Below are 26,883 nucleotides of genomic sequence, written 5' to 3'. Positions count from 1 at the left end.
CCTCACACGACGGCCGCCTCCCCGCCCGCCCCCGGCCAGCGCCCGGCCCTGACTCACGCCCGCCCGCCCGGGCCCCCCGCAGGTCTCCCCCGCCGCTCCCCGCCGCCGGCTGGGCCGCACCGCACGGCACCGCACGGCACCAGCCGAACCAAACCCCTCCCCTGTCTGCAGCAAGTGGCAGCGGGAGAAGGGCGGTGGCGCCATCACGTGAGGGCCCTGCCTGGCGCTCGGCTCCCCGCGCAGCCTCGCCGCCGCCGCCCCCCGGCCCCGGCCCGAGCCCCGCCGCCTCGCCTCGCCTCGCCTCGCCTCCCCTCGCCTCCCCTCGCCTCGCCCCGCGCTCCCATGCCCAGCAGCGAGGCGGTGCCGCTGGGGCTGGGCGCCTGCCGCAGGTCGGGGGCGCTGGCCGGGATGCTGGCGCTGGTGGCGCGGCTGCTGGAGTGGCTGCGCTCGCTGTTCTGGAAGGAGGAGATGGAGCTCACCCTGGTGGGGCTGCAGTACTCGGGCAAGACCACGCTGCTCACCGTGCTGGCGGTACGCTGCCGCGGCCCGGCCGCCCGCCGGCCAGGCGCAGGGGCAGGGCGGGGGCGGGGGGCGCTCAGGGCGGCGGCCGGCGGGAGGGGGGGGGTCGCCGCGGGGCGGTGAGGCGGGGGGGCGGCGGCCCGGCGATCGGCCGTGGCCAGGGGGGGCCGCCCGCCCCGAGCCGGCCGCTTCGCGTCGCTGCCCCCGGCAACAAGTGCGGGCTTTGCCTCCGCGGCCTGCGGCGAAGCCGCCTCCTGTCATGAGGTCCCGCGGCGCGGCGGAGGGCGGAGGGGCGGCGGGCGTGAGGCAGCTCTTGCAGCTTGTGCGACCTGGAGAATTTCACAGCAGGCTCGGATGGGTGTGAAATTGTTTTAAGAGGGAGGAAGAAAATGTCTCCTGCGTCTGACTGCGAAGCGTGCCCGTCTCAAAGCAGGTTCTTGGGCACGGACTCTTGCCCGTGATTCAGAGTTGGCTTTTCACTGCCAGTGTATCCCAGAATCACTCAGAATATCTTGTGCATCCTCCAAGACCACAACTCTCCTGTCACTGAATTCTCACTTCCCATCAGTTGCATCAATATTGATGCCTCCCAGAATTCCTTGATCGCTCTTTCCCAGCATTGAAGCCTGATTTTGGCATTCCTTTCCCACTGTGGTGAAGGCCTTGCAGCCTTGTTCCTCTCTAATGCTGATGCCTACCATGACGTTTCCCACTTTGTTGCCATGCTGAAATACGTTCCTCATCTTTGTTTGCTATGCTCTCTGCTCTTCTGCATTTGGGCCCATCCCGAAGATTTACTTTCCATCGGAAGATGGAAACAAATATGTATGTTAAATACGGTTAGTACTAATCATGGAACTTCTCAGTACCTACCCTTTTCTGTGAGGTGATCGTTGCTGTTAGATGTATTGCATCTTCACCTGCCATGAGATACGGGCTTCCAGATGTTCTTCAGTCCTTATTCTGAAAAGTTACTGGGTCAAGAGTCAAAACCAGACTGGGAGGTGTATGGCCTAACGTCAAAGAGATTGAGACAATGACAAACATGTGTATACGATATTTGTTGTTTGCTTTCATATATGATTATGGATTAAGGGAAAAGTAGGAGGTTAGTGTGAGTGAAGAAGTGGAGAGAGGAAGGAGAAAAAGGAGTGGGGTAGGGAAAGTACAGAAAGCAATGAAGGTATGTGCTGGGAGACATCAGCAATCAATAAACAGAAAATATCTGGAACTGGTATTTTAGTTAGTTAGTTACCCTAGTGATCCTGGTAACACAGGCCTCAGCACTCCTCATGCCCATTGGAAGTGTTCATCTCCCAAGGGCGGGCTTTGCTGAGGAAGGGGGAAAAGGCATGACAGACTGTATTGCTTCTTGGATTGATTTCATAAACAGAGCAAAGAAGAACACAGCAGTTCAGAGACCTCTAACAGTAGTGTGGGGTATTAGACTTTGTGTGTGTAAATGTTTGTCCACTCATTTATGATACACCACCTGTGGAATGGCATCATATGTTTGTCTCTCTTGTGCTAATATCTTGAATACCAGAGCACTGCTCTTACTGCAGGTCTGGTTTTGACAGCAAACATATTGCTTAAGAATATTCTACAAGACATCCATGTTTTCTGACTTGGGGAGTGTCACAGATTGCAGGTTTTGTAGCTTTTGGATCTTTCAATCTGGAGATGACACACCATGATAGTCCCTGAAGAAGGGTGGCTGAAGAATTTGGGAGTAAGGCAATGGATAATAGCTTACTCTTGAATACAGTTGATATGGGATGGCAAAGAGATTGGGAACTCTGTGTGCATTTGTGTGTGTGTGGCTAGAGTGTGACGAGATGAAAACAACTGTCACAAAATAGTGGCTACTTAAAATGCAACCTGCAATGGATCATAAAAACAAATGGTAGGAAATTGCTATTTTTTCCACTTTGCGATGGTATTCAGAGATTCTATCATGCTAACACTGAATAAACACCCTTTGAGACAGTCTCCTCCCTGAAGAGTCTGAGCCATATCTAGTCCTCTGTTACCAGTGGAAACCTTGGATAACGTCACTGCCTTTTACTGTGGATGTGCACTGATGTAATGGAGTAGAATCAGGCCCATGGTTGTTATGGTAAGGAGTTACGGCAGTATTAATTATCAGTTCAATATTCAGCAACATTTGAAGAGGACATTACAAACTTCTTAGCATCAGTTGTTTTCATCTGTGTCAGGATGTAATCTCTTTTTCAGTGAGATAATGACAATAAACTTGTTTGCACATCTTGAATATTCACAAAAATAGGTAATTTGTCATGTAAAACTTCCTTAGGAAGCAAAATGGAACAGATTTTTTACTTTATGATGCTTACAGGGCTTGAAACAAAACACAGTAATCAGAGGTTTTGGACTAATGCTGGCAAAAGATTCAACATATTACTTTCTTTTCATTGTGTGGGAAAATAAAGAACTGTAAACATAACACTTTCTTTGTAGCTGGTTTTGTTCAACTAGGATGGAAAATTTTTAGAGGAAAAGACTAAAGACCAATAAAGGGGACAGTAATTCTTTGCATTATATCCCCAATACCGGAGCAGTTATGATGGTTTTTTTTTTTAATTTTTGGTCTTCCAGTTTAGCATATTACATGTGGTTTATAATTTGCTAACAAAAGTGGAATCCTGACTTTCTGTGAGTTTGTTTAAACAATAGCCTTCTGAGTTGGCTGGCTGTTTTTCCAGGCATTCCTGTGCTTGAGTAGTGATGCTACATTCTCAGGGTTTGTGTGTTCATATGTGTTTATATTTCTGTCCTCTGCAAATAAATGTAATAAAATAAATTTTAACAAATTAGGCCAGTACCTGCTACAGGAGATGGTTACTGATTGGCTTTGTCTTATGCCATCCAATTAAAAACTTCTGTCACTGCTGGGTACATGTATCTGTATGAAACTGCAGGTGCATTTGTCTTCACTGTCTTTTCCTACTGCTGTTGAAAAGTCATTGAAGCAAGGAAAGAGGAGGGAAAAAAGAGACTTCCAGAAACAAAACATGGGGAAGATGTATAGTGCAGAATTTAGCAAGACGGTTCCCATAGGTAAGGTTGAACAAGTAATTGACGGAAGTTGTTTCTTGCCTGAAGGATCTAATTCCAAACCCCAAAATCTTGTGAGAGGATCAAGTAACTGTCAAAGGTTATACAGCTTTTAAAGTCCCAGATTAAAAATAATTAGTCTTAGTTTGTGAACACAGACTGGAGGCATAGGGTATTCCCACTCTGCCACAAACAGTCAAGAGAAAAGTTGCAGAAAGCATATAGAGACCAACAGTAGCATTAGGGGTAGCTGGTGGCAGTGTGTGCACTGCGAGGCATGTAGCTGCTCTGGTGCACCCTGAAGCTCTGATCATCCACTTCTCAGATGGGAGGGACCTGTTGGAGCATGCCTGCTTCACTCCTTGTCCACATATCCGTATTTTCTTCCAAAAAAACCCCAGGGCACATGGGATGATGAGATGGGTAAAGGGAATATGGGCAGATGGATATGGAAGAGCAATGGCAAGTCTAGAAGGTCCTGCTGTCCTTTCTGGATGACTGGAAAACCAGGACTACTGTGTGTGTTGCAGAGAGCACCTGGGCCTCTGTGTAGACATAACTTTTAAGTAACCATCTGCATATCTTAATGCGCCACTCCTAGGAGACACAGTACCATGTTAATGATATATTTTGAAAAGGCAGAATGAATAATGAGTTGTCTATGTAGATCTGAGTTTCACCTTTCTCCTCAGAAGCTGTCTTCTGTAGTGGGTAGATGCGTGTAAGGTTCCTGTTGGCATGATGACAAGCATCTGTCTTGTAAAAACATTTCTCTGAACTGGGGGAGGAGGTAGCACTTTGGCTTTATAGTTTGGGTTTATGGTGTGCTGAGTTAGTACCTTGTATTTTTCTGTCTTAGTGGTGTTCTCTTAGCTTCTACAGTAGGACTCCTCTGCTGCCACCTACTCAGAAGGAAAGGGTCTGCACATAGTACTCTCTACATGAGTACACCTTCACTGTTTATTACGTTTGGAGTTAAACCATTGGTAACAGTAGTGAAGAACTACAGGGAAAAATCCTGATATAGTCAGTTCTATCATATTTTATCATACTGGGGGTTGGACTAGATGATCTTTAAAGGTCCCTTCCAACCCAAACCATTCTGTGATTCTGTATTTTGACCATGCTGCTTTCTGGTTTGCTTAGGGATCAGATGAAGAATTATCTGAAGTCTTGTGATTTCTGGGGTGATCTTTGTTGCTGAGGAGAATAAAAGATTGTTTAAAGAGACTGAAATGAACAGTCTTCCTTGGTGTGACAATGCATTAATTGAAGTGCTGGCCAGTGTTCTTGTAGAAAATTAACGTCATATTTTACAGTGTTGTAAAATAAAAATTTTAGATTGCGAACGAGAAACTCATCTGCTGTATATCAACTATTTTATAATAAATATAATTTTTTTTTGTTTGTATCCTAGTCAGGGCAGTTCACAGAAGATATGATTCCTACAGTAGGCTTCAATATGAGAAAAATAACAAAAGGAAACGTTACCATAAAGGTAGGTGTGCATGTTTGAATTAATACAGAGTGTATAACTAATAGACAAAGTGATTTCAACTTGAAATGTGAAAGCGTAGGAAATTTCTTTTAAGGTGATAGGATCATTTATCTCTTTTTCTAGCTCAAAAATAACTTTAAAAGCATATAGTCATATATTTCTCTGTTACATTAATCTGTTTGATTTCATGGTATCCATGCCAGGCACAAACTTTGTTGCACTCTTTTGGGTTAGGAAGGTCATAAAATTCTGCGGTGTTAAGGGAGCTGAGTTGACTCCTGCAGGTGCCTCTGTCTTCTCTCTCGCCCCCCCTCTCACAACTGTAATTGAAATCTCCAGCAACTTCACTTCTAACTTATGCATCTCAGCAGAGAGTGTGGTTTAGCTCGCATAATGTGAGCTATATGGAAATAGAACATCTAATATAAGTCAGTTGTCAGGGAACCATCTCTTAGGCCTGTAGAGAAATATAGATGATGCCAGTTAGGTTGTGATTCATACCATAAGCATCAATATAGAGACAAATCACTCCAGTAGCATTAAGGTCTCTCTGTTGTTGGATTATGCAAGGAGCCTGGTTGATTAGTCTAGATTGAATTCATAACTTCTATCTAAAATTAGGTGATGGCAATATAGGTTTTTGCTTTTACCTTGACTTTTCCCTCCTTTTCCTTCATTTCTTCTCCTTTGTCCCTCAGTTCTAAAGATAGTCTTTTTCCTCTGGTTTGGTTTGACTCCTAAACCTAGGGAGGATTTTCTGAAATGACTTGTGATGTGAATATAAACAGTTGTTAACTGTCTACCCGCTCTCTTTAAACAGTGAGCAGGTAAAGGGTGGTAAAAGGGATAATTGACTTCCATTGATTGGGAGATGTTAAAGCTGAACTAAAAAAACCTAAACCTAAAATGACCATAGGGATATAGATACTGTGACTGCCTGTCTGTTTCTGGTCTTAGTTTTTTGCTATACTTCTTCAAAATTTCACATGACCATAGGGCCTTCAGCTGTACATTTCACTTGTGTATCTATGTCTCTGCTACAGGCTTGCAGAATAATCAATAGGTTCCTCTACAAGTGCTTATATGTTACAGCGCCTAATAAGCCAGTCTTTTGAAATCTACTGAAATGGAAAGTCTAATGTCACCCAACTATTTCCTGTCATCACCCCAACTCTCCTTCCCTTATACCCTCTTGAAATTCATGTCAGGTTTGGCTGAGATAAAAACTCTTAACGTTACCCATGATTTGGTCTGATTTTAATTTCCCAGGACATTTTGGCAGATTGCCAAGAATAAATGATGGTAAGTATCTTAAAACTAGGTCCACAGTAAAGACTGAAAGGCTTGAAAGGAAAATGGAGTAAAATGTAAAATGGAGTAAAAGTAAAGTCGGGGAGAATCATTATTGCCTTGGTAACCGTGACTTTGTGCATGATCATTATCATAAGTACATGATTAGAGCCTACTTTGGGAGAGAATCAGACCTCACTCTTATGACAGAGCAGGGGAGCAAGCAGACAAAGTAGCATCATATGAGCATTTTTAATTCACGCGTTTCCTGAAAGGTAAATGATTGATAAAAGCCTAAACTTTTTTTTCAGTGTAGATGGTGTGCGTGTGTTTGTGAGTTTAAAAAAGCCAAACTGTCACATGATGAGCATTACAATACTCAATGCAATGTGGCCAAACTCTTCTTTAAAGTAAAAAGCATGTCCTTCCAGGATACAAAAATTTCAGTAGAGAATTTTTTCAGTAGGGAATGTCCTTCTGTAGCCTTGAACAACCAGCTTTTGTGTGATAGTAGGAAAAAATGTCCAATTTAATGTTTTAAAAGGAATACAAATTATTATACGTTTTTAATATTTTTATTAAAATATGTTGTAGAAAAAAAAGCACATATTGCAAGAGGTGGCAGGGATTAAAGGTCAGCTTTTACAGTCAGCTTAAGTAGATCATGGTGTGAGGTTTTGCCTTCTGCTTTAAGCCTGGCTCTGCACCCTTGCACCCCTTTTCCATCAGCACCGGTGATCCCATGGCAAAGCAGTAGTCAGATCAGCCAACTGATCTAAATGAAAGCAACCTCTGAAAAAACGAACAACCAACCAAAACAAACCCGCCCCCATGTTAGTTTCTACCCAGTCAAATTACCTAAGTAGTGTACTTCCCAAACTGCTGTGTGATTGCTGGTGCCACCATGGTGTGATTAAGCAGGATACAGACACATGCAAAATCATTCATTTTGGGGGCAGCCTGGGTAGATTGACTTAGCTGCAAAACACCATAGAGCACAGAATCTGAACAGGAAGAAAGCGCTCTTCATTTGGTGAGAAAAACAAAGTTTTCCTTCATCCTTCCACTCTGATAGCTGCAAACTTTTAAGCACAACTAACATAGCCTGTTGTTAGCAGGCTGCAAGAATTATGGGTTCAATATGCACACATAGACTGTGGATTCAGATGGACCAGTGACAGTATTTTAAAAAAATAAATGTTTAATGCTATATTGTTAGGATTTACGAACTTTGGATGGTGTTAAGTTTTCTAGTCCTTATGATTAATTCATGATTCATATTAGTTGTGAAAGAGAATTTATGGAGAAGTCAATGGGCATTGATATCAGAAGAACAGCCTGATTGATGTGCTAATTGTATAGATTTTCTCCCCCAGGATTCTGTTTATAATGCACAAATTAACATGTACACTAGTTATGACAGCAAATCAAATAGTGTATTTACAACAGGAACATCAGAGGTACTGCCTTAAAGTGCAAATGCATCCTAAGGCTATCCCATGCTTTCTTGACCTCTTCTACATCAATGGCAGATGTGTAGGAGAATGGGACCAGTGGCAAAATTGTGATTAGCATTGTGATACGAAGCAGCAAATGCAGACTCACAAGCAAAAGCTGTTTGTTTCAGTTTAAGTAGTCAAACTGTCTTAAGTTTTCACTTAGTCAAAGAGGTATTTTTTTCTTATTGTTCTTTCAGGCATGCAGGCGTTCTTTGTCCTCCTGCCTGAGCCTTCCCTTCTCTTTCAGAAGAGTACCTTTGTACTGAAGCAGTACCTTCCACTTGAGCTTTATCAATGCTTCCCAATTCATCCAGGAGAGGATTCTATTTTAATTATTCCTAAATGTCAGTTTCATACGCTTTTCATCACATCTGCCTTGCTTTACCACTGATCAAAGAAGTCCACAGATGCCACTGGAGAGGCATCCGGCAAAAGTTACCGGATTCAACCATAGTTCATAAATAATCCACAGGAATAGGAATTCCCTTTCAGGTCCCTTGTTTTCTGTCTTTTGCATAGAAACAATAAGGCCATGATTTAGAGTTCATGTAGAGAAAGCATAAGGATAGTTGGATAGCTGCTACAGAATTGTCAGATGTGGAAGAAAATGAGAAAGCTGTTGATGGTTCATTCAACTGGGCAAACAAAAGTAATTTACAAGTAGACAGTCTTCAAAATAAAGTATTTTTTGAGCCAGGATAGTTCAAGTAGGTGAAGGAAATGACCAATAAGTTTGACTGGAGTTGTCGGCACACATGATATTGCAAGATCAAGTTCATGCAGGGAGGAGGTGTGAGTTTCTGTGGAACCGTGCCTTGGTTTACACTTTGATCTCAAAAGCCATGTTACATATAGTTGTTATAATAGAGTTGTTAAGAATAAGGGGATAATGCTAACATTATTAATATGTTCATTAGTTTCAAAAATGATACTTGGTTTGGAAACCAATGTGCACAGGGAAATAATTTATCTTAACCAGGTCTCATGGTCTCTCTGCTACAAGAGCATACAGTGAAAGTAAGAGGTGTAGGGGAATATAACACTTATGTATAGATGCTTATTTCCTTAAAAGCCTGTCAAGATGAAGTACTTGTACGTCACTATTCCTGTATCTAGGTAGGCTGTTAAAATCTTACACCCTAATTCCGAAATAAAGTTTCTAAAAATTATTTTCCTGTGAGAAGAATGACATCATTTGTTGGTAAGTTGATGACTGAAGAATGGTGAGGGGGATGCTTCTTGCTGGAATCCTTTGATGAGCTATTTGCAGCCTGGTCAACAAGGATTCAGAGTGAAATTTTCCTTGACCTTTTTATCCCAACAAAGCAGGCTACCTTTCTCATAGAAATATTATGATATCCAACTGTCAGCTATTATTAAAATTCCTGCATAAAGTGTTATTTTACTAAACCTGTGAAGTCCTTCAAACATGGCAGGAATGATCTTCATGGTAAGCAGATAGGTCTTGCATCAGACCTTTTTCAAAGGTCTCAGGGGACACTGCAAAGCAGAATCAATTAAACTTACTGTAAGAATGAGGCTGAGAAACTGTCTGAGTCAAAAAGTCATCGAGTGAAAAAATGGCATTCCAGAAGGCTAAGACTGGTCACCTTAGGCAAAGAAAGTAGCAATGCCAACAAGTAGGTGATCCTAATCCTTTATCTGTTTTTTGCCAGACTTTGGGGTAGGCCACTAAGAAGGAAGTACTGTGGTAGTGCAGTGTCACTGCCTGGTTTCTTGACGACAGTTCTGTCTCTAGGTTACATACATTTCCAGAAAGCAACAAGAACTAAGGAGCCCACGGTCTTCTTTACTTTCTTCCTCTTTTGGCAGTTGTTTCCAGAAGCTAGCAGATTTATTCTCATATTTAATCTCTAATCCTAGAGTATAAAAGTATCATCACTGGCATGCTTGTGTGTATGAGTATTTATTTGAACTACACTGAAAGAAAAACACTGATTTATGCAGGCTTAAACATTTTGTAGTAAAATGCCAATTTCTTGTGCTCTTTAATCAAAGTTGAGCGTGATCAGAAATGTAAAGCTGTCAGCTTTAACCATGAATTGTCAAATTTTGGCTTGTCAGTGTATTTCATAGAACTTGTCACCTATTAGTTCCAAAAAAAGGAAGCAAAGAGGAAGGATTTTACCAGGCAGCATTTGAAGTCTAAGCAGGAAACTTCATGGATTTTTAGATCGTGGTTGAGGTATTAAATTACAGAATGATTTCCAGCATCAAAATAGCTAAGGTACTACAAGATATGATCTGTTAAAAGTATTTTGATGAAGTTCATAATGAAACTGATGGCTATCACTTTATAATGACAAAAAAGTCTATGAGTGAATTGATTTGGCATTTTAATTCCAAGCAAGTTTTGTTTCCTGAGTGATTGGATTTTGATGGGATTGCTCTATTTTTGGATTAGCTCAGTATTAGTAATCTTTTTGCTTTGATGAGATTTACTGTTCAATAAGCTAGACAGTAGCTGAAAAAATTCTTCTAGTAAAACAAATTTCGAGAGCCTCAGAAGGCATGCATCGCAAACTGTTATTTTAAATGATTGTCAAGCTCCAACTAATCAACCTTTAATTCTCACAGTGATGGTCTTTTTGATAAAAAAGTAATAGAGCAACACAAAACATGCATACGCACAGGCAATGTAGCAGCTTCATTTTCCTTGCTCTTGCAGTTCGTTTAAGCTTACTCTCTTCAAATAGCACTGCCAGCCAGTTTCCATACCCCACCTGGATATTGCAGTCTGGAGGGAGCAGTGAGCAGCTGCTCAGGGGACTGGAGCTGCAGAGGTTGGACTGCGGTCACCCCAGTTGTCACCACTAGAGGCCAGCGTCCTTCCATGGGAGCTGCAGCCCGGGCCAGTGCAGGCCGGTCTGCTGGAGGGCAAAGCCAAGTTTTTTGCTACTTGCTCTGATGTGGCAGAGAGGGAGGAGGAGGAGTATCCTGGCTCTGCGCGTTCCTCTTCCAGCTTCCTTCGTTGCAGCACTGTTCCCTCCTCTGGACAGTAGAGTTTCCAAGTCTCCAAACATCCTCATAGAAACAGAATCCTCTTACTTTGTAATGCTTCATCTTGCTATTCAGCAGCAACTAAAAGCCACCTACTTGTCATGTCACCATCTCACGTGTCATGCAGTAATGCAAGCGTCTGTGTGCACTGCCTGTATAGCTCCAGTAGTGTTTCAGCAAGTACTGGCTATTCTGTAATAGCTTGGGTCGCTCTGAAAAGGCTGTGCCGTATCGGGGCTGATTTCAAGTCAAGGTGGTTATTTTTATAAAGAAGAATTTTTGTGGGATGTCCCAGTGATTTATGATATCTGTGTGTAAGGAAAAGCTGTACTGCTGGATTCAAAAGGGCTGTGATCCACAGCAGGAAGTCCAGTTACTAGCGATATACCCCAGGGATTGTTTTGCATCTTCATTAGTGACCTGGATGATGAGACAGGGTGCACCCTCAACAAGTTTGCTCATAATACAAAACTGGGAGGAGTGGCTGATAGAGCAGAGGGTTATGCTGCCATCCAGAGGGACCTCAACAGGCTGGAGAAATGGGCTGACAGGACCCTTATGAAGTTAAAGAAAGGAAAGTACAAAGTCCTGCACCTGAGAAGGATCAACCCGAGACATCACTACAGGCTGACTGGCTGGAAAGCAGCTTTGCAGAAATGGACCTGGGGGTCCTGGAGGACACCAAGTTGACCATTGGTGAGCAGTGTACCTTTGCTTTGAGCAGAGACACCAACAGCATCCTGGGCTGCATTAGGAAGAGCTTTGACAGCAGGTCAAGGGAGATGATCCCTCCCTTTTACTCAGCACTGGTGAGGCCATACCTGGAGTACTGTGTCCAGTTCTGGGCTCCCCAGTACAAGAGGGATGTGGAGCTACTGGAGAGAGTCCAGCAAAGGGCCATGAGCATGATTAAGGGACTGGAGCATCTCTCATATGAGGAGATGCTGAGATATCCGAGACTGTTTAGCCTAGAGAAGAGAAGGCTCAGGGGGATCTCATCAAAGTAGCCAGAAGACTTAGCCAAACTTTTCTCAGTGGTGCCCAGTGACAGGACAAGTGGCAATGGGAACAAACTGAAATATGAGAAATTCCATTTAAACTGTAAGAAAAAGCCTTTTTACTGTGAGGGTGATTGAACATTGGAACAGATTAACCAGGCAGGTTCTGGCGTCTCCATCCTTGGAGCAGTCTGCTCTAGGTGACCTTGTTTTGACCAGGGCGAGTTGGACTATACAATCGCCAAAGGCCCTTGCTAGCCTCAGTGGTTCTGTGAAAAGGGGTTAAATGAGGGTTAGAGAGTGGCTCGGAGAATAAGTATGGAGCATATTCAGAATTACTCAATGATCACCTAAGAAGGAAAAGTATGAAAGCACTCTCCATCTGATAGTTTGGGAAGAGAATCCTTGGAGACTGTATCTGTGCTGGGAGTTGTACGCTGCAGAGTGTGAGACAGGATCATGCATTAGATAGGAACCCCTACAATGGTTGGGAAAAAGACATGGGGCCAGAAGCCATGTTCTGAATCAGAACAGGCAGTGTTGAATGTCTCACCAGTCATTCACAGTAACTGTTAGGACTCCTAAAAATGAGGACCAAGAGTTGATCTCAAGGAACATCTAAACCAAACTTGTGCTCTGAGGTGAGTCAGGTATTTACCTAAATATCGTAGGTAATTGTTTCTTAAAATGTGTTCTTCCATGAAGAAGGTTCTACAATATCCCTTGTTCTGTACAATGTTCTTTCACTCTAAGTGTTAGAAAGCTTTTTTTCCTAATATCTGACATGAGTTGCCGTCATCACAAATTGAGTTGCTTTTTTCTTCTCTTTTATATCTAGCAGCCATTTCCTGGGAAACATTATGGTTTTGCTCTCCCCTCCCCTCTTCATAGGTCATATTTTCAAAATCTCTTCTCACCATTTCTTTTCTCATCTGGACTTTTTCAAATTTGTTGGTGTCTGTTCTATAGACTGATGCTCAAAACCAGACCCTCCCTGACACTGAGGACAGGGCAGTACATACTTCCAAAATTGTACATCTGTACAATTGCAATTGTACAAATGCTTCTGCTAGTACATGCTAATTTAAGATCTGCAACACTGTTGAAACACATATTTAGTTTGTGATCTGCTCAAGCTTGTTGTCCTGCACCTCTACCTCGTTATTATCAATTTTGTGCTAGTGCATTTGGTTCCCTCTGTCCAAATGTAGCATTTTGAACTTGTGTGTGTTAAATTTCAGCTGCCTTATTTCAGACCATCCCTCTAGTTGTTCCGGATAATTTAGGATTCTGATCTTTTCTTTTTATCCACTCCCAGCTTGAAGTTATCTGTAGTTTACATAAATGTGTTTTATTTCAACATCCTGTTGGGACACCTGGGAACCATAAATGCTGCCCCTGGTTAGCTCTGTCCTCAGCAGCTTTGTCTTGTTGATAAATGCTGGGAATCTGTCAGGATTGCTCAGACTTGAGAGATAGAGGGCAAGGGGGGCACACGAGGAGAGTGCCAGAGAACTGCTCTGCGGGGTTAAATCTGTCATGGGAGAATGTCCTTCTCTTGTCTAATCTACCAATATTAGATTACCTTTTCCCAGCATACACACTGTTGCACATCCTCCTGGCTTTTCTCTGCTATTGAGCAACTACTCAGTTTTGCTTTCATGGTTATATGTTCTTCAAGGACAAGCAAAATTAATAGTCACTCCAGTAGTTATTGATCTGCGGTTTTGAGTTAGCAGTGTCCTTGCCTCTGGTCTCCTTGCCCTTAGTCTTCCAGTGCAGTCTTCTAGTTCCTTCTGCGTACAACTTACAACTTCTATATGCCTACTTTCACCAGAATCTCTTGGGTTTTGATGTCTAGAGACTGATTCGTGATCATGTGAAAAGACGGTTCAAAGGATTGCGTGTGGTCACACAGAATCACGGCTTTCTGCTTCAGGGAGGACACAATATGGAGGCTAGGATGGATTGGCTCCTTCTATTTAGAGGTGTGTTACATCTTGATTGAAGGGATTACAGTCTTATCTCTAAAGATGGGTTCCCTGGTGCCCTCCTGCCTTAGAACACAATGTGGAGGTAAGCAGCACGAGGTTCAGAAAATGGTTTCTGAGAACAGACTTTGCTTTTGTGTCCTGTTTAAAATCCACCTGTTGATCCTTCCAACATTGTACCTTGTGTCTCTGATAAAATGACAAATACACCCTGATCATTGAGAAATACCCCCTCCCGTTAAAATGCCTCTGCACTTGTTTTCAGGAGTTGAAGATACTCAGCCATTTTGTGTTGCAAGTCTAAGTCCATTTCCAGTTCTTCTATGAAAGTGCTATGGTTAAATTAAATAATTTCATGCATTTATTTTCTTTCCCTATTTCAGATAATTATAACTTAATATATTGACGTAAACTGGGTTCCCAAGCACTATTAAAGATACCTAGTCTATCTTGTGTCCTTCATGTTGTACTTTAATGAATAACTGTAAGCCTTATTAGGGAAACTGACTGGAAATGACTTATCTTTCCATTGTTTCAAAGTGACTTTTTCACCTAATGAAAATAATACTTGTTCTGCAGTGCAATTTAATATAGTATAGATATAGTAGATCATCAAACAAGGACAAAACCGGTATTTCTTTATCTTGGATTATTTATTTTGTGATTAGTCCAGGCTACATCATCTTGTAGTTTTATGTGGCTACCAGGAATAATCGCTGTCGGTCACCAAAAATCTAATCTTACTACTGGCCTTTGCTGTCCTCTTTCCCCTTCTTTCTTCTCTGATCTACCAAGAAAATAATTTAGTTTCTTTTTCCAGACACACAGATGTGCACCAGATGGTTACTGATAGTTCCAAGGTCTTGATGAGTTATTGGAATAATTAGTGTTGGTGTGAGGTTTGCCATCTAACTATAATACTGAACTGTGTACTCATCTCTTTCAAGCTTTTAAAAGAAAAGGTTTATTTTATAAAAACTTTTGAAACAGTGCTTTACATGTCAGTGCAGATAATAATTGATACCCAATTCATGGTCAGAAGTTCACTCAACTCTTTCATATGTAAAATTCTTGATCTTATAAAGGGGGTCAAAGGCAATCTACATTTAGGTGATATACTAATTTTATGCCAGAAGGAATGGTAAGATATCAATCAGGGAATGATCTTAATAGTGAATTGGGAAATATTTCTTTCTAAAATATGAACATAAGGTGTTGAAAATGATAGAGAAATGAATACATAAGTATGATTTATGGATTGTGGAATTAAAAATATAGTCCACATTAGTTGAAAAAGGCCTTATCCCAAGGGCCTATTAAGTCTCGCTCGTTTGTGCAAGTCTTTGTTGCCACAGCAGGTTTAATAAGTTTGGATTTATAAAGTATAAATATGAAAACATCTCTTAAGAAAATTTTGCTTCTGTGTATGTTACTTCCAAATTTAGTTTGTGCTGTAATGGATATGCCTCCTAGATCTGGTACATGGTACATACTGTTTTGATAGCTAAATCTGATTAAAATAAGAAATAATTACTTGTCTTTGTGCTTGACATAGGAACAAATCCATTCCTTTTATTTTTCAGTATTCAGCACTATTTTAATAGGTGTGTCACTTGTAGCACAACTGTCTTTGGATGTAGCTGCAACAGCTACATCAGCATGCAGCCCTTGCCTGCATGGTTTAGATCCTTTCCCTGGTATTTTTATCTTGGAAACAGTTTTGAAACAAGATTATTGTCATCAACCAAAACTACTGAATTTTTGCAAGCAAGGCAGAATAACTCCTGTACAAGAAACACAATGTGCTATCCTTTTAATGATAAGGAATTCAGTGGGATTGCCGGACACTAATAGCATGCATAAGTATTTGCAGGATTGGAGCTTTATAAAATCCTAAGCAGAATTTGAGCTTCCTTTCCTTAAGATTCACTGATTAATTACTTCAGGCCTACCCTACACTGCTGTTTCCTTTCTGGTTCTGATCAGTTAATCCATGCGTCTTTTAAAGCACATCTGATGAACAAATGGGAGAGCTGTGGAGGTATTGGAGCTCCCTAGAGTATATTGTCCTTTACATGGACTCAATCCGTTCTCCAACCAACTCTTTGTTTGCTTAATTTCTGTCTTTATCCTGCTGAAGGCCTGATGCCTTCTTAACTCAGGTCTCCCTAGCCCCATAAAAAATGCAACTTCATAACTGTTTTCATACAATGATGCTATTCTTTATGGGTTTTACACTGTGTATTTGCAAGAATTCATGAGTTCTTGAGGAAGGTCACTTAAAAACCCGTCTACACTTAGGCATTGTCAATACAACCTGCATGCTGCACGTAAGAGTTCTTTTGTTCTGTTCTATTCGTACTGTGTAGTTCAAAAAAGTTTTGGGGTTGGGGTGTTCTTACCTTTTTCAGGTATGGGACATTGGAGGGCAGCCAAGGTTTCGAAGCATGTGGGAGCGTTATTGCAGAGGAGTCAATGCAGTTGTGTAAGTTTTCTTGTGTATGCCCATAGAAAATGTATTTTAAAATATATATTGCTAATATAGATCTGCTTTTCTTCCTGTCCACCTCAATCACATAAGAAGACCCAACACGATAAAAATAGCATGCTTTACACATTCAGCAGCCCAGGTATATAAGTAATTGCGTGTTCCAGGCCATTTTTTCCCTACAGCCTGTATTTAATTCTGTATCTTCCTGTATTAATAAATGCAGGGCTTATACAACTCAGAATTGTTTTAATGCTGTTGTCAACGCGAACACATTTGTCACATTTCAGATGTTTTAATGCAACTTTCTGCAAGTAATGGACAATACCATAAATAACTCTATTGCCATTGCAGTTACATGGTGGATGCAGCAGACATAGAAAAAGTAGAAGCTTCAAAGAATGAGCTACACAGTTTGATAGATAAGCCACAATTGCATGGAATTCCAGTAAGTATTTTGATTATTATTCTTACCTGAATGTGGACAGTGTAGCCTAAATCCTCATGAATTGGTTCCTCTGGACTCTCGAAAATACTAGCTGAAATATGGTGCAGCCTTGATACACTGAGCGTTCTTACAAAAATTATTGTAACATTTTTTCAGAGGACGCAACGTCTTATCAGTGCTGCAGTATGTTTGTATGTTTTCTAGTCTAAAGGTTAGAATAGATTTGGAAAAAAATCATTTTCACATGTGGCATTATCAGACAGTAATTACTTCCAGTCAGTCCCCTTGTTGGCTGGGTTTGAATCAGTGACCCAGCTGTGTTTCTGGCAGTATCTTAAGGCATGTGAGATTTGTCTTTCTGAAGGTTGGCAGACACTAATATCAAATAGTGTTCTCTCCTTCCAGAGATTGTGGAGGAGCTTGACTTTTTCTGTGTCCTGACTTTTTCTTTTTCTTGACTTCTTAGTTTTTCAAACTAAACTGCATGGAAAAAATGTAAATATGCATCTGTTCTCCAGTAGGAAGTGTCAAATAATAGTATATTCTGCTGAAATTCTAGTGAGGAATTATGGAGGTGGAGAATAATGTTGTTTAATTAAATGTACTCTGCTAATTTAGAGCTGGTAGGAATCAATCAGGTTAGCATTGATCTTTGATGCTGACATCACCAAGTGAGAGTTCATACCTGTGATCATAAGAAAGAAAACAATGGTACATACAAATCAGGAAGAAGTTATTCACAACTTGATGGCTTTTGCTTGGCCCCTTTTTTGTAAGCAAATATTTGGACACTTGGCCAGTGCAAGTAATCAAAGTCATCTGAGGATGAGTAGACAGACAGCTAACATGAAATCATTGTGAGAATAAAGTTCTCACATACCTGTTCTCGAAGGAGAATTTTTCAAGTGACGCTCCATCTTTTTTATAAGATTTGCCATTACTGTTACGGTTTTTTATGTTAAGTAGATATCGAACAAATCCTACAGAAATCTACAGTCACGCTATTCATGGCGAGTGACATTGTCTGTCCTTTGTACTGTCTTCACATCCTGTTTTACTTCACACTTTTCCTTCCTGAAATGATAGGTCTCTCATATCTTCAGAAGTATTTAATTAAGTTCCTTTCCTTTGTATGTTATCACATTCCAATTGCCCAGGCTGACCAGCAGAGTAATTTCCAAGGTGCAGTAATGTATTTTTCACTTATTTTTATTTCATAGGTAGTAACTAGTATTGAACTTCCTTCAATTTATTGTACTTGGGCTTTGGCATTATAGATTTTAAGGTAGCTTTATTAATCTGAGACTACAAATAATGAGTTTTAATGTGTTCCAGATTCATGGGAAATAATGGGATAATCTTGACTCAGAATTGTAACGCATCTGGAAAACACTAATGCAATCGTAATTAGAAAAACCTTCCATTGCTTATTTTATTTTAGAATGTACTCAACCCATTCATCTGATCTTAATTTATACTTGAAGCCTTAAGTATTACGTAGGAACTCTTAAGTTCCAGCATCTATTCAGTCAATTTTCTGCATTTCTCAGACTTAATTCCTGATGGCTGTCCTTGTGATTTCTACCATGGATGCTCAAAGGGGAGGGAGAGGAATCAGTCATTTGACTGGTGCTTGAGTGATACATGGTTTGGATGCCCGGCTGTTTAGTATGTCAACATTAAGAAGCAGGGGAGCAAAATCGTAGAGAGAATCATGTCTGGGTCTTGAGGACCCAGCCTCTACTTCTGGGGCTCTTCTTTTGATTAACTTTAGTCTGGCCTGTGGATTGAATGTTCATTGGTGGCTTGAGTGCACCTGGTGCATGCTCTCCTCCAGGTTTAGTTGCATGCAAAAGGAATCCACTTGGTGCAGTCTGACCCCATCCCATAATGCCATCCAGAATGGAGAGATTCACTTCCAGAGGAGATTTCTGATACTGATACACCCAGAAATAATTGGATCCAGTTTTCAGAGGGTGTGCATCCAGCATCTGACTCTGGCTAGGAGCGGGATTTCCGTGATGCTCCGACAGTCATTGGTCATTTTGAATATGTCCGCTATTGTGTTCTAAATTCTTGACTGCAAGATCCAAAATAATGCCAACAAATGGTTAAAGATAAAAATAAACTTTTATTGCTCCTGGATTTAACATGAATATGAATGATTTCTTTCAGGTGTTAGTCCTTGGAAATAAAAGAGACCTCCCAGGTGCACTGGATGAAAAGCAGTTAATTGAGAAATTGTAAGTAGCTGGCCTGTGTAAAAAGCTGAAACACTGTGAAATTTGATACGTAAGAGAAAATCATTGGTAGTCTGTGGCAATAAGCAGCTATAACAGATTCCATTTTACATTCTCAGATACTCCACTCCGAGCTCTGCTGGCAGTTGAAATAGCAATCTAGGCTGATAACTGACTGCAGTAGATTTGAACTTCTCTTGATTATTATTTCAGTTGTATAAAGTTGTTTCAGATAATCCTGTTTTCCCATCACTGAAGATACAACTGCTATAGATAGTAATAGGCTCACTTACACTTTTCAGAGTACATTGTACTGTCAGTTTAATGCTTGAATAGCATTAGAACAGAACCATTTCAAATTACTGTCTGTAAATTTGAGCAATTCAGATATTTTTGGCATTTATCCAAAGCATATACTTACAGATTACTGAAACTAATCTAAACTGATGCATTTTAGGGGTAATTGTAAAGGAAGTATACAATTTTGTAAAAATGGCCAGTATAGCACTAATTTTGCAGAATAGGAGTCTATGTCTCAAATCACATAAGTTTAATCAGTGGGAAGTGAAGTTTCAGTAAAGAAGCATGGTCCGAAGGTTAAGCACCTAAACAGGGACTTAGGAAACACAGAATGGATGAAGTTGGAAGGAACCTCTGGAGGTCATCTTGTCCACCCACCTGCTCAAGCAGAGCCACCTAGAGCTGATTGCCCTGGACCATGTCCAGATGGCTTTGGAATATCTCCAAGGATGGAGACTCTGCAACCTCTCTGGGCAACCTGTGCTAGTGCTCAGTCACCCTCAGAGGTAAAAAGTGTTTCTTTATGTTCAGAGGGGGCCTCCTGTGTTTCAGTTTGTGTCCATTGCCTCTGGTCCTGTCACTGGGCTCCATCTTCTTTACAGTCTGCCTTCAGATATTTGTACACACTTGTAAGATCCCCCCTGAGCCTTTTCTTCTCTAGGCTAAATGGTCCGAGCTCTCTCAGCCTTTCCTAATATGTGAGATATTCCAGTCCCTTAATGATTTTAGTGGCCCTTCACTGGACTCTCTCCAGTAGCTTCACATCCCTCTTGTACTGGGGAGCCCAGAACTGAGTAGAGGGGAAAGATCACCTCCCTCGACCTGCTGGCAACATTCCTCCTAATTAGCCTTTTTTGCCACATTGCTAGATCATGTTCAACTCGGTGTCCACCAGGACCTCCAGGTCCTTTTCTGCAAAGCTGCTTTCCCGGACAGCTGGCCCCTGGCATGTACTGGTGCCTGGGGTGTTCCTTCCCAAGGGCAGGACTTTGCACTTCCCCATGTTGAACTGCATGTTCAGCCCACTGTCAGCCCATTTCTTCAGCCAGTCAAGGTCCCTCTGGATGGCAGCATAACTCTCTGGTGTATCAGCCATTCCTCCCAGTTTTGTGTCATCAGCAAACAGGCTGTGGGTACACTCTGCCCCATCATTCAGATCACTGATGAAGATGTTGAACAGGATTGGACCCAGTATTGATCCCTGGGGTACACTCCTAGTTACTGACCTCCAACTAGCCTTCGTGCCACGGATCACCCCACTCCGGGCCCAACTGTTCAATGAGTTTTCAGTCCACCTCACCATTTGCTCATCCAGCCCAGACTTCCTCAGCTTGTCTATGAGGATATTATGGAAGACAGTGTCAAAAGCCTTACTGAAGTCAAGGTACACAATATCCACTTCTCTCCCCTCATCTACCAAGCTGTGGATTTCATTGTAGAAGGTTGTCGAGTTGGTCAAGGATGGTTTCCCCTTTGTGAATCCATGCAGACTACTCCTGATCACCTTCTTGACTGTCAAGTGCCTGGAAATGGTTTCCAGGATTAGTTGCTCCATCACTTTCCCATGGATCAAGGTGAGGCTGACTGTCATGTAGTTCCCTCGGTCTGTCCTCCTTCCGGCTCTTTCTGAAGATGAGTGACATTTGCTTTCCTCCACTCTTCAGGCACGTCTCCCAGTCGCCGTGATCGTTCAGAGGTTATCGAGAGTGGCCTTACAATGACATCAGTCAGCCACTTCATCACTCGTAGGTGCATCCCACCAGGAAAAATGGACTTCTCTATGTCCAGTTTGCTTATGTATTCCCTGACCTGATCCTCTTCCATCAAGGGTACCACTTCCTTGCTTCAGACATTCCCCCTGGTCTCTGGGGCATGGGATTCCTGAAGGCTAATCTTGCTAGCAAAGGCAGCATTCAGTACTTCTGCCTTTTCCATGTCTTGCATAACCAGGTCCCCTGTCTCACTGAGCAATGGGCCCCCATTTTCTCTTGTCTTCCATTTGTCACTTACGTACTTATAGAAGCCCTTCTTGTTGCCTTTGGCATCCCTCACAAGATCCAGTTTCAGCTGGGCTTTGGCTGTCCTAACTGTGTCTCTGCATGCTTAGACAATGTTTCTGTGTTCTTCTCAGGTTATCTGTCCCTGCTTCCACCTTCTGTATGCTTCCTTTTTGTGACTGGGTTTCGCAGGAGCTTGTCGTTCATCCACTTATGCTTCTTGGCTTTTTTTCCGAACTCATTAGGATGGGCTGCTCTTGAGCTTGGAGATGATCCTTGAATATTAACCAGCTTTCCTGGGCCCTTCTTTGCTACAGAGCCTTATCCCATGGGACTCTTCCAGGCAGATCCCTGAAGAGGCTAAGTCTACTCTCCCGTAGTCCAGGGAGGTCACTATTTAGTTCTCTTCTTTATTAGAGTCTCTTGTGTGATCTCAAGACTTCTTCCTTCTCGGTGCATCCGCTCCCCATCTGCTCCAGGAACGTAATCATCTGTTTCCTGCATGTCTGTGTCACTTGTGTGAGGATAAGTAAATGAAAAAATAACAAAGTAAGTGCTCAGAAACTCTGAGGCGGATAGGGAAATTCCCAGAAAGAAACAGAAGTTAATTAAGAATCAGTTTCTTCCTAAATGTAGAGGCACCCTTCCAGTAGGAATCAGAGCTGATATATTTACGTATGATATAATAAACATCCTGAAGATTAATGGTGTGATCATTTGAGTACTATTATTTGATCATAACAGTTACTACAGATAAAACTTCTGAATTCTAAATGAAAAGAGTAAAAGGTGAATGCTAAGACATGGTAATGTTACTTGGTTGCCACTACAAAATGTTATTTTTAGCTCATGGATTTCTGTGTTTTTATTATTCACTATTATACTGACTTAATGAGAAATTTGAATTTTTGTGAAATGACTTTATATCCTTTTAGTCTTTATCATTTAAGAAATGTGAGGGTTTTTGTGTGCCATAGCATATTTTAAAAATTTAATATCTGAGGATAGAACTGAACCCACTGAGTAAAAAGCAGAAAACATGTAATTTCATGGAAATTTCTGTTGTCAGTTTTTGTGGAGTTATAACACTACTTATTTTATAATTTTTTTTCTGTAGAAACCTTTCAGCTATTCAAGACAGAGAAATCTGTTGTTATTCTATTTCGTGTAAAGAGAAGGATAACATTGGTAAGCTTCTTTTTCTTATAGCATCATCAGTGTATACTTTGTACTTTGGATCAGATGTTAAAAATGTTAATGAGATTTGAATATCTAACTCCAATATATAACTGAAAATCTCAATTTACTTAGAAAGATTTTGTTGCAAATATTGCATGCAATTGTATTTGTTTTAATATAGAATTATGTGTAATTCAAAAGTCAGTTCTAGGATTATTTAGTTCCATGAGACGTTAGGATATTAATTTGATGGGGCCTTGGAAAAGCATATTTAAAACCCAAAGTAATTGAATCCCTCACAAAAACTGTGTTACTTTTGAAAAAATAGTAACTGAATATGAATAATTAATAAATTTTGGTAAGTGTTTTGCTCCATGCATGATTTTACTTTGTAAGCAGGCCTTGCATGCATGTGGCTGTATGGTGGTGTTGCTCAAACTGAGGGACTAGTGCTTCTGTCCTGTTGGAGATGTGCAGAGCATATCCTGAATTCAGTGAAGTTGTTTCCCATCTTGTCTTTGCTTTTTGCCCTTTCCTCTCTCTCTCTCTCCCTCTCTCTCCTCACTTTCCTCCGCTTTCCTGTCCCTTTCCTCTGTCACATTCTCCCCTTCCATTCCCTCCGCAGAGCAGGAGAAAGGGGGAAAGCACAGGCTGAGCCAGCAGCAGCAGTTGCCTGGGGGCACGTTGCCTCTGTGCCACCCTTCTTCCCTGCACGCTGCTGAGACAAGTGGTGCTGGATGGGAGGGATACAGCCTGGGTAGATATTTATAGCTGCTTCTTGAGGAAGCCAGACTGTTTAGAAGAGCTGGGCAGCTCTGTAGGGCTCAGCTGAATGAGAGACGGTGGGAGTGGGAATGGGAGAAAACCAGTTTCTCCCAGCAGCAAGGGAAATTTCCATCCTAGGGCAAGAGGACCAAGTAGTGGAAGTGGTGAGGAGACTATGCCATGACATCTGGGCTTCAGAGAGCTGGGGAAAATTTCAGCTGTGTGCAGGGATGTGTTAGGCAGTGAGGGCTTCTCTTGGAAATGGTGTACTCAACTTGGGTTTGTTGGTTTGAAGGAGACCAGACCCAGGTTTGCTGCAGCTCGTGGTGTAACAGTTATTTCTGAGTGAGGGAAACACACAAAATGTGCTGTTACACTGGGGAAGATTAGACTTTGGGATATAAAGACTGAGCAAGACAACATAGTCCGGATTATCTGCATAGGTGAAGGGCAGTGAAGGTGATTGAGGTTTTAGAAATGCAGTGCTTCATCCTCATTAAATTTGCAAGGCTGCAGTGGAGGATCTCAAAAGTGGTATTGTGACTAGAAACTGGTAAAAACAGCTTAATTTCTGAAATGATCCTGGAGAAAATAGGTTTTGATCCTGGTTCATTTATATGGATGGCCTGAAGGAGAAAAGCATGAAAAAAACTATGCTAAAATTTGGAAATGGAAAATAATGAAAATAATGATCATTAATACAGAACCGTGTAGATGACTTACTTGTGGAAGTCCTAGGAGTAGTGATTAAAAAGACTCAAATCCTAACTGAGAATCACTGAAGTATCTTTCAGTGTAACATTGTGCCTAGAAAGGCTAACCTGGTTCCTGAATATTTGCCCAAAGAAATAACAAATGAGAGCAGACTGCGTATATCGTGTGTTTGGAACTGCGCGGGCATTGCTGGAGCACTGTGTGCCGTATTTTGAGGAAGACCTTGAAAAACTAAAAAGAGGTTGGGCAAGAACCTAGGGAGATCAAGGGACTGGAAAATATAATTTATAATGAAAAACTATAATGAAAATACATTTAGCTTATTAAAGTGATGAAACTACTAGGCTGTTAAGGAGGAGACTGGGAGCTGTCTTCTTCCTCTGCATTTTTGATTGATGCCAATGCAGTTGCATGAGGTGATAGTTGTTTTTCAGTGCAAACTGCAGCCTAGCTGGTCTCATCAGGAGGTGTAGGTGTAAGGCTGCCAGTTTCTGTGTCCTGAGAGACTGTGGAAGATTAGCGTATCATTATTAGCTTTGTTTTAGATGCCGTGGCATGCTTTTGTTTGCAGTCTCAGTGCCTAAGGTGGTCTGCCAGGATATTCATGGAATGCTGTCTTGAACTTAGGACAGATGTGGCATCAAATTTAAATTTGAGAGCTAGAGCTGTTGCTACCCCCTGACATCCTTCCTACCTCGGTGACAGATGTTACTGCCTTGAGGCAAAAACATCTAAGCTGCTTATGAATCAGTTTGTGAACTGCTGCAGTTTTCAGCCCAATGCCTTAGGTTGTATCAGGAGGGGTACCAATTTCAGCTATCAAATTTTAGTCCAGTGTTGCATGTCTTTTGGAGACCTTGGGACTCCTACAGCCTACCTAAATGGCTTCTTAATGCTTTGTCAGATGTTTGCCCTTCTCTTTCTGGTTGTGTATTTCTGCCTTTGTTCTCACACTGCATTTCATTCTAGTCTGGATTTTACAGTTCATGTTACGGTCATCGTAAATCTTTCTTTGCTTTTCCAACAGTTCTTCATCTGTGGCTTAGAGAACTTGATGTCAGTCATCATATTTCAAGAATACAAAGTGTGCATAATTTAAAAACAAACAAAAAACAACAGGAAAAAACCTTACCTGGAGTTTTAAGTACTGAGTTTTTAATGAAGTGTAAATGAGAGCCTGTGGTTTCTGGGGTTTGTTTTTGTTTGGTTTTTTTTTCATTTGTATTAACCTGCTGGTGTTCTGTTGTCCTTTTATACTCTGCAAACAGGCTGTTGAGTTTTTAATTTTGTTTTATCTGTCCTGGCAGACATAACATTACAATGGCTTATTCAGCACTCCAAATCAAGACACTGTTGAAGAAAACTTTTGCTGAAGATAGATAACTCTTTCCCAATCATTTTGACTCCTATCGGCTATACACAACTAAAAAGATAAAGAATGCAACTGCGTACTACCAGGACTCACTTTGGTCGTATTTGTTAACAGAAGTAAAACTGAGTTATAGCTTGTCTCTCTATTTTGGTTCTTTTTTTAAAAATCCAGATATTTGTCTGCCTAGGTGAAATTCCTGAACGCCTTAATATAAGACTGAAAGAAATCAATACTTTTTTGGGCTGAAATGTTTGAGTTTATGCATGTGAATTGTCAAATACTGAGTAATTTTTTTCTAATTTGAAACTGAATAAACTGCACAGTGAAAACAGATATGACTGGTTTTTTTGAACTTATCATATAATTATTCATGCACAATATTTTCCCTGCAAACACCTGTAGTTAAGTATCAATAATCAATTAAAACCATAATTAAAAGCATCTTATTTGAACAAAATGCTGTTAATCAGAACACTTTCAAATACTCCGATTGCTGAGAAGTTACCGAAGTCGTATATCTGTAGTTATGTAGTTTTTCCAGTCACTAATGTAAATGATTCATATGACTATTCTTTGGGAACTGAAAAATAAAACAAATTCTAGACAATCCTGTCCTTCTCTATTGGGAAAGGAAAGAGTCTCGAATTGCAGCGGATGTTTTTCCCTCTTCAACAGAGAACAAAATACAGAGAGAGAGGAGGTGAGATCCTGTGCATCTTTTCTGACATTATTACCTCCAAAATTCATGGCTTTCCTAGGCATTTTTATTGTAAATGAAATAATTTTCATAGTGCTTTTGGACTACTCTTTCCATTCAGAATTTTCGAGTATACAGCCTAATATAGCTGGGGTCTGAAGTAGGATTAGTTCTTTTGAAACAGATTAAAGGAGCAATTCACTTTTTAAATTTTGGTGCTTTGCTAACATCTTAGGGATACCTGCTTCTGAGTGCTTCGCTTAGAAGCACTCTGGTGGGAATTCTTCTGTGAGTTTGGAAATTCTATTAAATATGGAAAGTTAATGTCAAGAAATAGTAGATAGACTTAAAACTTACGCAAGATACATGCTCAGTGGCCAAGTGTTTCAAGGACACTTGCAGATCTAGGAGGGAAAAGTTCTAGGATGCTGGTCTAAAGATGTGGTAAATCAACTGATTACTGTAGTATTAAAAAGGTTATAAGTTGTTTATGCAGTTCTTGCACTTAAGTGTATGAACTATAAAAACAGCAACAATTTTTGTCATGCCTGTTGGAGGATGATTTTAGTCTAGTGGTTCTGATAAGCTGCTTAAAACACACACTTCACGGACCTGATAAAATCTTTCTCAAGTGTCACAGGAATGCTACTACAAGCATGATAGTCAGGTTATAGCGCTTGTTCATAAATGTTTGCAGTATTACTTGCAGAAGCCTGGCCAGAGGGGCTAATTTTTCTATGGGTAGATGAAAATAATTTGACTATGTGTTAACTGCTGAGTGCTCAGTAA

The 26,883-nt window shown here is 41.1% G+C and overlaps 1 protein-coding gene across 1 annotated transcript; it reads left to right on the top strand.

Moving 5' to 3' along the window:
* The first annotated feature begins 89 nt into the window (after window positions 1–89).
* Window positions 90–25,730, top strand: LOC104011833 (ADP-ribosylation factor-like protein 8B). The gene is made up of 7 exons (XM_087765497.1): window positions 90–531; window positions 5,015–5,095; window positions 16,306–16,379; window positions 16,737–16,830; window positions 19,006–19,073; window positions 22,485–22,555; window positions 25,333–25,730. Exons 1-7 carry the CDS (start codon window positions 343–345, stop codon window positions 25,380–25,382), a joined length of 627 nt encoding a protein of 208 aa, XP_087621623.1. The 5' UTR covers window positions 90–342; the 3' UTR covers window positions 25,383–25,730.
* Window positions 25,731–26,883: the final 1,153 nt, after the last annotated feature.

This window comes from Nipponia nippon, unplaced genomic scaffold (genome assembly GCF_047370975.1).
Source record: "Nipponia nippon isolate SJK-2023a ecotype South Korea unplaced genomic scaffold, ASM4737097v1 scaffold_3, whole genome shotgun sequence".
NCBI lineage: Eukaryota > Metazoa > Chordata > Aves > Pelecaniformes > Threskiornithidae > Nipponia > Nipponia nippon.
Note: the sequence above shows the minus strand (reverse complement) of the source record. Positions and strands in the feature narration are given on the sequence as shown.

Coding starts and splice junctions, on each gene's coding strand:
- LOC104011833 (XM_087765497.1), top strand. CDS start 343: ATGCCCAGCAGCGAGGCGGTGCCGCTGGGGCTGGGCGCCTGCCGCAGG. Junction 532..5,014: donor CGCTGCTCACCGTGCTGGCG/GTACGCTGCCGC, acceptor TTTGTATCCTAG/TCAGGGCAGTTCACAGAAGA. Junction 19,074..22,484: donor AAGCAGTTAATTGAGAAATT/GTAAGTAGCTGG, acceptor TTTTTTCTGTAG/AAACCTTTCAGCTATTCAAG.